Here is an 11,567-nt window from a genome sequence, read left to right on the forward strand (position 1 = left end):
GAGTTGTTGATGTACTTGCATATGGTTGAGAAACTGGTATCGACTATCCTTATAAACTGTGATAATAAGACAGTTATTATCATAATAAACAGTTCTAAAAATAATGACAAGTCCACAAGGCACGTAAAGAGAAGATTGAAGTCTGTTAGAAAATTGAGAAACCTTAGATTATATCCAAATAGCTAAGAAACTGGCAGATCCCTTTACAAAGAGACTATAACGGAATGTGATAGATAATGCATCGAAAGATATGAGTATGAGACTCATGTGAGTTATACCATATTGGTAACCAAACCTATATAATCGGAGATCCCGTGAATAAAGACCTAGAAAGAACAAGCTATTGGTCTAACTGGAGGAGAGTAACTTAATTTTTGACCTACTCGAGTAAAGATGCAATACTTTCGTAGATCTGTACGACAGGTTGGCTATTGCCTTGATGTGTTCTGTTAGCTTTAAGTAGTGAAGATGCTAACCTACAGGGTATTCTTGAAAGAACACAGCTATATGAGCCTGATTGTTAGTCACAGTCTATGAGACTTGGATGATCTCTAATAAACTAATGAAGAGATCAAGAAGTATGCCTTTTATAAATATGCAATCTGCAAAGAGCTATTGTTGAAATAGTCATCTTTTATTGGACGCACATGGCCAACAAACTTGTCTGACTCTGTTCACGTTGTCGAGTCACATGCACATAAATACTTATCGCTCGTTGAATAGGCGACAAACGTATAGATGTGCAATTTTTCAAAATACACTCATTTTTACTAATTCAAAAATTTAGGCATCAATAGAGGTGTCCAAATGGGCGGCCCGGCCTGGTATGGCACGACATGGGCCCGGTCAGGCACAGCCCGTTAGCTAAACGGGCCGTGCCGTGCCGGCCCACGTGCCGTGGCTATAGCCCAGACACGATCCATTTAAGATCGGGCCGTGCCGTGCCGGTCCGCAGCACAGTAGGCTCAATGATATTTTTTTGCCCTGTCGGCCCGTTTACACGTGAAAATCGGAAAAAAAAAAACATCAAGAAACTGCGAGATGTTGGAATCAAACTCACGATCTTAGAAAAATATATAAGTTCAAACTCTACCATCCTATTAAGCATCTCTTTATGTATTAGGCATAAACAAATTATATAAAACCGTAGAAAAATAGAAAAACTTAAATGGGCCGTAGCGTGCCGTGCCTCCGACCCAGGCACGGCCCGGCACAACCATGCCGTACCGGTCCGACCCGTTTACTCTCGTGTCGTGCCGTGTCTGAACCGAGCTATTTTTCTAGCGCCTCGAATTGGCCCGTTAGGTCCGATACAGTTGGCCACCTTTACACATCAACGCCCAATAGTTTTGGAAAATCTGAAACATGACGTTGACTGAATTTTTTTAACAAACATGTAATCTATGGATCAAAACGTGTCACCACTGTAGTGAAAATAGACATGAGCCTTTAGTTTGGAGGTGTGGAAAGCAAACTTTCAAACAAGGCCATGCGTAACACTCCAGTCCACGTAGGCCTCAACACCTCATGATTAGCTCACTAGTCTATCCGTTAATCACGAAGCCTCCTGCAAACCCAGTCCAAGAAACGCAGATCACGATCCATGATCCGATCCTTTTAAAATTAGTAGTAGCGCTCGAACCAGCATCCTCGAACCACGTGTCCAACCAAATTTAGGCGCGAGGGAGAGGAGCCTGGAAAGCCACAGAAGTTTCGGCTGGCTGGACGCCCGGCAATGCCGCGCGAAACTGGAGACGGGTCCGCGTTTCACACTTTGACGGGCATTTTGGGGCAATCCCCCCACGTCGGTTTGTATTTCCGCATCTGCCCTCCGCTCCGAACTCCTCTGCTGCCTACTGGCAGCTCTGCTCTGCTGCCGCAGGTAGATCGCTGCACCTGCACGGCTATGCTACTGGCATGCGTTTCGGTGCTTCGTATGCACTCTCACTGAGTTCTCACTTCTCATGATCTCATCAAACCCGGTTAACTAGGTAGCTATGACCTTTATTATTTTATCAAATGCGGATAAAACGACCATCACAACTCATTTTGTTCTTACTTTTTTTTTTACTATATTTTATTTCTAATATAAATCTTGTATCACGTGACATAATCTTGTATCACAATTACCGGTCATAGTTTCCTTTTTTGTTCAAAATAGACCCATATTCCATTACTTAACATAACAAAACATATGATTATAGTTTTCTTGTACCAACTCTCGTTTTTAAAAATGATCCTCCAAAGTATGCATCCACAACTTCACTATGTGATGATACATAATGAGAAATTTACGTTCTAACACCTCGTATAACAATTAACAACAAATTAGATGAGTACTTCTTTAAATTCAGTATCACTACTTGGTTTTTTCAGAAGAGAGATGGTACACTCGCATAACAGTTCGTTACAAACGGTTTAATAAACCTCATGAGGAAGTCATGTAATTAACGTCGTTAGTGCTTAACAGTCGGCTATTAATTGAAATCTGCTCCGTTCGTAACAATTAATAGAACTACTTTGAGTATGTATATTATTTCTCTTTTTCAGAAAGTCTACATATCAACTAGTAGTAAACATCATCACCAACAGTAATATTGATAACTAAGGTCCGCTGGAGAGCGCCAACACAGGGGGCAAAAATCGCGAACTCTGAGGAACAAGGGGGCAAAAATGTAATTTGACCCACACAAAGACACGTTGATGTACCGTACTCGACTCCCCCGGAAACCAGGGGTTCGAAATGTCGGTATTACCCCCAATCCTTTATTCCCTCCCATTTCTCGCGCTCTCTTTTTGGAAAGGCCCCGAACGGCCGAACCCAACCACCACCAACCCCACCCCCGCTTAACCCTGGTTAGCGCCCTGGCACGACCTGACGAGTCCATTCCACCATCACTTGCATACACCCATCCCACTGTGCACCTCACGCTCTTACGTGGGCCCGAAATTTATTCCAGCGCTGAGGCGCACAAAGACCTGGAGTACCGGATCAGGCTTCCCCTCGAAGGAATCGAACCCATCGCCTTCCTCCTCTTTATCTCGCAGCCGCCGCCGGCGCAAACCCTAACCCGAGTTCCGATCTGGTTAATCGACGACGAGGAAGACGACGGTGAGGTGGCAGATCTGAAGGGATCCGACGGCGGCGGAGGGGGAGATGGTGGTGAACGGCCGTCCACTGAAGAGGGCGAGGGTGCGGGTGGAGGCCAAGGACTTTGCCGGGTTCCCAGCGGCCGGGGACGGCGGGGCGACCGGGACGTTCAGGGAGACGATGAGGGGGTTCCTCGCGAGGCATGCGAGGCTGCTCCCGCTGCCGTCCATCTTCTCGCCGGCGGCCGCGGCCGCCCCGCCGCACCAGCTGATTTGGAGGGTATCGCTGAGGGTTGGGGAGGTCGGGGAGGAGGGCGGCGGCACGGTGGAGCTCAACGTCGTTGAGGAGGATGTGCTCCGATCGCGATCTGTGTATTGTGATCAGTGCAGAGTCGTGGGTGAGTTGCTTTCCTCTCTTTTTTTTTTAGTTCTCAGGAAAAAATCACATAAAAATATATCTTTTCAATTTGTTGAAGCTGCACACGTTCACGGGACTATGCCATTCGTCTTTTGTTTCGATGTGATCTTTTTTTCCTCGATTTAAATAGAGTTTGACGGGCAATTTGGGGCGGCGGCAGGGTGGAGCGCTATTTGCTTTTAAAATCCAACGTCTTTCTGTATTTATTGAAATTTTACTAAAATCCAACGTCTTTTTATTAAAATTTCAGGGGTGGGGGGGGGGCATTTTTCTGGAAGATTTCGTCTTGTTAGCCAATTGTTTGGCTGTTGCTTTCAATGTGCAACATTCATAACCATGATTGATCAATCTTCCTTGTCATTCACTGTTATCATACAGCATCTTCAATGGAATCTTGTGCCTGATGCGTTTGTTCTGTTGCAGGGTGGAGTGGGCACCCGGTCTGCGGGAAGCGATACCATTTCATCATCGAGAACGACAGTAACCAGCTTTCCGGTTGCCGACGCACCTGCTGCCTCCGCTGCGGTACTCCCATGGTCGCTGGGGAATCAAGGTGGGGGGAACATTTCAGAAAATATACATAGTTGCATAACCATGAAAAGAGAGATGGAATGCGACAATGTTAACACATGACTAATTAATTTCGAGACGTTAGTGTAAATGGATCAGCATATGCTCGAAGCCTAAATGCAGGCAGCTCGTAGCCAAAATGCGCAAGTAGACATGTATATAAAGCTTTTCAGAATCAACCGTTCACCAAGCAACCTGATGATTGACGTCTGATATAGACCTGTAGCGTGCTGAAGTGATGCTGCTACATGCTAATTTGCATGCTTTCTTACTAATATGGATGCAATGGGTTTTCCAGGTGCCTCCTATGCAACTTCGATATGGAAGGTGAGGAGCTCGAAGAGTGTGCATACCTGCATCTGGATGACTCGTCTCACCTGCTGCATGCTGTGGTGCATACAAACGGTTACGGGCACCTTCTCAGGGTCAATGGCCGTGAAGGTGGCTCAAGATTCCTCACTGGCCGTGACATAATGAGCTTATGGGATCGCTTGTGCGAGGTGCTACATATGAGGTAAATGAAGTTTTGGTTGGCGCAATGAGCAGAATAGCATCGTTTCATTGCCATTGACCTCTATCCAAAAATTCTTCCTTGAACCTAACTATCATTTCCATCACTGCAGGAAGGTCACTGTCATGGACATATCCAAGAAACATGGAATGGACTACAGGCTTCTGCACGCAGTCACAAGTGGGCACCCATGGTATGGTGAATGGGGATACAAGTTTGGCGCCGGCAGCTTTGCACTCACCTCAGACACCTACCAAAACGCAGTGGACATGCTTTCCAGTATACATCTGGCGCTGTACTTCTCACATCGCAGCCCCATCAGGACCCCGTTGCAGAACACGATTGCTCTTTATTGGGCACTCTCTGATCGCCAACTAGTGACACTACGAGACCTTTTCCGCTTCATTATGCACCTGCTTCATCAAGCTCAGAAGTTATCAAAACCCTCAACTGATAAGCACAAAGAGCTTACATCTAATGTACTCTCTATGTGGACAAAAGATGATTTTGATCGAGCAGAAGCTGCGATGCTCAAGGTTCTCCGGGTTGTCCAAACTGGACAGTGGGTATCCTGGCGTGCACTTAGGGGAGCTGCATCAAAGGCTGTTGATTCACAGGAGCTGCTTGATTGTTCTCTCCGAGGATTGGGTGGAAAACGACTGGATGATGACCATTTCATTGCTGTCCGCTGCAATGCTGAGACAAGTGCAATTGAATACAGGTGAGCCATGTCTGCAGTCCCTTGCTACAATTGCTGAACTTCATTTGGTAATTTTCTTGACCATTGTTCCATGATAAGCAGGCTGGAATCTTCCTCCGTTCAGTCACCAGTTAATACAGCAACGTTTGAGCCTTCGGTTGAACATCTCCTGCATGATCTTAGATTCCTATATGATGCTCTGCTTAACCCAGAGTCCATGCTGTTTTCACAACCAGAGGTGGTGGGTGCATCATCACACAGCGCAGCAGCAAGGATTCTTGACTGCAAGCAGTTCATCAAACATTATGATGAGCATTCTCTGAAAACTCCTTTGAACCCATTCCTGCTCCATGTGAGGTGCTCCATTGAACTGCTTGATCACCCTAAAGACTACACGGCACCTCCAGAGGAACTTATACTTCTACCAGCAAATGCTACCCTTGCTGAACTGAAAGTACAGGCTTCAATGGCTTTTCAAGAAACGTACCTCATGTTTCAAAGTTTCCAGGCTGAACAGCTCCCTGACTTCCCAAACTTCAGCGACACAACCCTGGTGAAGCATGTGCTTGGATCAGGCCAGCTTGTTCACATAAGGGGACGGTGCATTGGGGATTATCGGAGAATTGTACAGTTCAGGATGGAAAGGGGTTTGGAGAACTGGACGGTGGACTGCTCATGCGGTGCTAAGGATGATGATGGGGAACGGATGCTTGCATGCGACATGTGTGGAGTCTGGCAGCACACCAGGTGCTCCGGGATCAGTGATTTTGAGGAAGTCCCTGAAAATTTCATCTGCGGGAAGTGTGCTAGCCCACACAGAGGAAATGGGCGTGGGGGTGGGGGTAGCAATGGTGGTGGAAGAATGGAGGTTAGTGCGGCTGGGAGGTGCAAGGATGAGATTGGATCATCTGTTGGTGGTGCAGGCAAGTTTGGGCGCATGGCAACAGTTGGATGACTGTACATAATGTAGTGAAATGTAAATAGTAAGAGAGCAGTAAGCTGCACCTAAAGGCCTTCCTGGACCTGAGTGGTTCATGGATCTTGTCTCTGACCACTGATGTGATGTTAATCTATCCTCCTTGCAGTTGCACCCATTCTCTGATGTTGAGCTTCTCTAGTTCTGCGTTGCAGCATTACAGATTATCAGATCTTTAAATTTGAAAACCATAACGCCAAAAGTGCAGTACGATACAAAAGGAATAAATTGGCAGATATCGGTACTTTCTATCATGAAGTTGCATTTTCTGGACAGCATTTGCTACCTCGTGATTATATATGAGATCCATTTTCTATGTAGAAACAAAATTTAACTGCAAACAGTTCATCAAACATTATGATGGCTACCCAGTTCTACTAGAAACAAAACCCTAATTGACGAAAATTGCACCCTATGGACAGAAATATTTTAGTTCCAATAACTGAAAGGAAGTTTCCATTGGCCCATACGAAAATACAATCTTGTGCTAGCAAGATAATGGTACCCTTTAAAAGGCACCATCAACTTCCATAACACAAAGCAGAAAAAGTCTTAACAGTACATGTTTATTATCGATTCAAAATCATAGCAATGCATAGAGATAAAGGCTGCTTATTCGGTTTTTGTCTAGCTTGGACGATTGGAAGTTTAAACCACACCAAAGCTGAACTAATATAAAATGTTGAACTTAATTACCAAACTATACTAAAACAATTCGCTAACATGTTCGTACTTCCAATTCATGGCTTGTCTCAATAATGGAACCTAAAAACCAAAATCTGAACTAAACTAATATAAAAGGTTGAGCTTAATTACCTAATTATACTAAATAATTCACTGCCGATGTTCAGACTTCCATTTCATGGTTGTCTCAATAATGAAAACAAAACAATAAAAGTAAACTAACAACATACCAGCAAATGGTACCTGTAAATTTCAATTACAAATCCTTTATGATACGAAGTAGATGGCAATACAAGTGAGACATAAGGCGCAAAAGCAGAGCAGGTGAGTGAATGACTAGTGTGGGTATGTATGCAAAAGCACCTTAATCATTATCTATGCTATGGAACTAGCTTTTTTCCAGGTGATCTGTTAATAAGACTAGCATGAACAAATAGGAAAAATTGCTACCAAATACGTGAGAAAATTAAAACCATACATGTACAAAAGAGCATCAGCAACATGATTTAAGCAGACCATTTATGACCGAAGGATGTTAGAACTAGTTCAAGTTACCTGGCACACATTATGATTTTGTAGTGTAGCTTGGAAAATTTCCAAACCCAACAGCGCCAAAGGTTGGAGGATATTCCAGTTAGCTGGCACATACATATTTAAGGTTCCTCTCATAACAGGTATACCAATTTAAGACCGCCATTTCTAAATTTGGCAATGAACATAGCAGCTCTGGAGATCAAACCAATATATGCATAAACTACAGCAATCAATTAATCTTGGCTAGTAGTTGAAGTACATGGTGCCGGATTTTTGCAAAGTTCAAGTGAACTCCAGTGCTTCTTGTATTTGACTTTATTTTGTAGTTACAAGCAGAATTATAATAAAATGGACCAATTAGGTAACTACATATGATGGGATATGTAGCTATAGATGTATTGATGCATTAATAGTTTTACTAGTTATCATTAAGCGGAGCAAGCTTCAATGACGGAATTGGAATACGACAGTCGGATGAAATTACATATGCAATGGGAACAATGACACCAAACTGGATAGAGAGGACTTTCATAAATATATTTAATATTTGCAGATTGTGATTTTTGAATAACCTAAGGATCTTTGATACTGGGGCTTTCAGAGGAAAATTGATTGGCCAGTTTAACTCTGTGACTCTGCTTTAGCTGCAGCTATACATTTTGTGACTCTGCTTGACCTGTGACCCAGCATTTTAGCATACAATTGAAGTTGATCATACCACTGCCATATAAGCTGGATTAAACTGTCTCTTCAAATATAAGAATACAAACTGCAGCCAAGACATATAACTAAATAAGACCTTATAACTAAAACAGTTTTCAATTTGTACCATAACAGGCTTCCTTTTGTTAGTGCCATCACATATATACTCCAAACGTACGAATTTAAGGCTTGAAAGAACCATTGTAACAATCTTCAATGGATAAATGCAACAAGTAGCAAGCCAAGGATTTCACAAGCAACAACTCAAAAAAAGTAAGTCCTGTTGTTCACTAAAACTTTGAATATAATTACCAGAACAGAGCTGCTGGCTTCAAATACACCCAAAAAGTACTGAGGACATGAGGATGCCTCACATTTCCAGCACCTGTCGCAAGACAAACTGCAAAACATTACATCATAAGGCAATCTTAACAAAACAACCAAATTTCATCAGTTGAAGCCCAAGAAAGTATCAAATTTCCCAATCAGTCAAATATAATCGTCCATCAAGAATATCAACACAGGTGATTCCAAGTGCCGCACTGAAGAGTGAGTATCCCAACTTGAACTACCCCCATCAAAAGAAAATCTTTGAGCTATGATGCCAATAAGAAACCACTAAATGGCCCTCAATTCAACCAGTGTAAGCATCAAAGCACAAAATTTAGTTCAAGACAGAGGAAACCTGTCAAGGCCGGTAAGCAGCACGGCAACCATCTCCAGGCTTAGGCACGGTGGGAAGCAGAGAAGGAAACGGGAGTCAAGGCTAAAAACTCTAGCAACAGGAAAATGGGCTGCGGTCTGAGGACAGTCGAGCCCAACCCAGAGTACACGGGCCCTAGCTGGTGTGTGTAATCGGTCCAAGAGGCGAGGTGTAGTAGCGTGGCAAGATAAGAAAAGGGGGTGTGCGTGTGGAGGAAAGGGGGAGGGAAGGAAGAACATTGTTGGCAGCGGCGGCAGCCCGGCGATCGCCGGTGCCGAACTCCTGTATCTTGCTACCGTATACTATCCACTTAACACGTATTAAACACTATATCGTGAGGTTGCTAACAAAACCCTAAGGTAGGAGTTCAGATTGAGCACACGAGCACAAATATTTGACCAGTGAAAAGGGCTATCACCGAAGCCAACCGAAATAAAGCAAACAATCTGACCACAAGCAGAACCAGCAATGTAAAGATCACAAAGCAATAGGCATATTTAGCCACGCCGCCAATCGGAACCCTATGAGCTATGACTGGCGGCAAAGAGATTAACGGAAGCCACAAACCCCAACCTGAAACAATCACGTATTGGATCCAAATAAAGCATCAAGGCTTCAATTTTATCCGTGCCCTAGCATCGAGACCAAATAAAATGAAATAATTAGGTTAAGCTAAGACCAGTCTGGAACAAAATGCTTCAGATGCTGCACAAATCCAAGCACCCAAGTAACCCTAACTGGGATTGGAATGAAGCATGAATCGCGGAAACGACGGACTCCTAATTTCCAGCGCCAAACCCAATCGCCTAAACCTAAGCGGGGGATACCCCAAATTTCAGCTAGCTCACAACCACAAAAGCTCAATCATAGCGAATTCGATTCAGATTTGACGCAATTCGCAACCTCGAGCGCCGAAAAACGGGAGGCAAAAGTGGCTACGCTCAAACTTTGCACAAATTAATCATCGAACAAGCTAGCCTAAATTGGACTCCTAGCAAAGCATCCGAACCTCAACAAAGCAGATTCCCTAAGCACCAGCCCACCACACACTAACCAGGAACGAAACGAAATTAAACCAAACTACCGATTAGGGCTGGAATCATCAAACGCCGTGACCTAACCACCGACCTTACCGCAGCCGCGAGCTCGAGCTAGCGCCAACCTCCAGCCCTAATTCCCTTCCCGAGCCGGTTCCGATCGGCCCGATTGCTTCCTGGAATCCAATGAGGCGTGGAGGGGCGAGCCAGGGGAGAGAAGCATTGGGATGGGGGGCGTGCTCATGGAGCGAGCTGCTCGAGGAGGGAGGGTCGGGTGCGGGAAGAATAACGATAGCGGAAACCGGTTGCAGTAATAAACGATGGGCTCGTCTCGCGGTTAGGGTTCTCGCCTCGCGCGGCGGCTGCACGCGGGACCCACCGCTCCTTTTCCATTACAGTACTGCTAGCGTCAGGACGTCCGTTTGGAAATTTCTCATCGGACGCTCTGTCATTCCGTCACGACATTAAACACTAACTTCTAAAATATTAAAAAATATATCAGTAATATTAAAAAATATGCATCAAAATAGTTTGTATGATATTAAAATATATCAGTAACATTTTTTCGTTAGAACTCTATGATACAACACACTAAAATAATTATAGCAGCAAATTTTCATAACATTTGAAACATCTAAAACATTTAAGATACGAAAATATAAAAATTAACTCAAATAAATAAATTTTTTCAGATTTGTATGCAAGATATTTCGAAATATAACATACGAAAATAATTATAGTAAAAAAAATTCATAACATCTGAAACATTAAATTTGAACGTCTGAAATATTAGATATGCAAATATATATAAATTAACTTAGATGAATAATTTTTTCGAGTTGGAACCTCTACAGAAGATATTTCAAGATGTAACATAAAAAATAATCATTTCAATAAAATTCTATAACACCTGAAACATTAAATTTGAACGTTTAAAATATTAGAGGTGCAAATTAAGACATAGAAATAACTCAAATTGATAATATTTTTAGACCAACCCAATAATAAACTGTGAACTGAGCGGATCGTCCTGTCCAATACGACCGGACGTTCGAGTTACAACATTTTGGTTTCCATTATCCCTTTTTGGCTGCATGGGTGGGTGCATATGTGTTCGCACTGGCAGTGAGCTGGTGTTACTACGCGTCTACGTGCACAGTATCAAATATTAAATTCTAAATTATATTTCGTATATCTAATTTTTGTTTATCTAATTAGACATCCGAATTCAGATCAGATTCTAACACCGGCATCTCTAGCTTACAGGCAAATGGTTCAAATGGGATCTGTACTAGCTAACGTTCCCGAACAACGTAGCAAGGGGTCTCTGATACGTCAGAATTATTCCCGGTAAAAATCTAAAATTAAACAACATATATGAGCGTATTTATAAGTTTAATATTCGCATTCGGCACATCATTTACCGAAAATAGAATTTCGGGACATCGTATGCCGAAAAACCACAGATCCAGTCATATTCGGTACACCGTATATCGAATATGGGCTACAGTATCATATTCGGCACACCATGTGGCAAATACGGGCTACATTGCCATATTCGGCACACGGTGTGCCGAATATGACATTTGCCTACCGTGCAGTCACTAATTCGGCACACGGTCATATTTGGCACACTGTATAG

General features: G+C 43.3%; 1 protein-coding gene and 1 long non-coding RNA gene across 4 annotated transcripts; one reads left to right on the forward strand and one right to left on the reverse strand.

Annotated features, from left to right (window-relative positions):
• The first annotated feature begins 2,699 nt into the window (after positions 1-2,699).
• Positions 2,700-6,386, forward strand: LOC133925621 (PHD finger protein At1g33420-like). Its single transcript, XM_062371488.1, has 5 exons — positions 2,700-3,488; positions 3,932-4,061; positions 4,377-4,592; positions 4,702-5,310; positions 5,392-6,386. The coding sequence occupies exons 1-5, from the start codon at positions 3,158-3,160 to the stop codon at positions 6,242-6,244; spliced, it is 2,139 nt and encodes a 712-aa protein (XP_062227472.1). The 5' UTR covers positions 2,700-3,157; the 3' UTR covers positions 6,245-6,386.
• LOC133925632 (uncharacterized) lies at positions 3,806-10,230 on the reverse strand. Of its 3 annotated transcripts, XR_009910939.1 has the most exons (5): positions 10,017-10,230; positions 8,498-8,570; positions 6,295-6,409; positions 4,432-5,839; positions 3,806-4,048 (listed from the first exon to the last, which is right to left on the reverse strand). It is a non-coding gene; the product is annotated as an uncharacterized LOC133925632 (long non-coding RNA). The 3 variants fall into 3 exon arrangements; XR_009910938.1 differs by having other exon boundaries at positions 4,432-6,409; XR_009910940.1 differs by having other exon boundaries at positions 4,432-6,409; positions 8,498-8,585.
• Positions 10,231-11,567: the final 1,337 nt, after the last annotated feature.

The sequence above is a fragment of the Phragmites australis genome, chromosome 1 (genome assembly GCF_958298935.1).
Source record: "Phragmites australis chromosome 1, lpPhrAust1.1, whole genome shotgun sequence".
NCBI classification, from domain to species: domain Eukaryota; kingdom Viridiplantae; phylum Streptophyta; class Magnoliopsida; order Poales; family Poaceae; genus Phragmites; species Phragmites australis.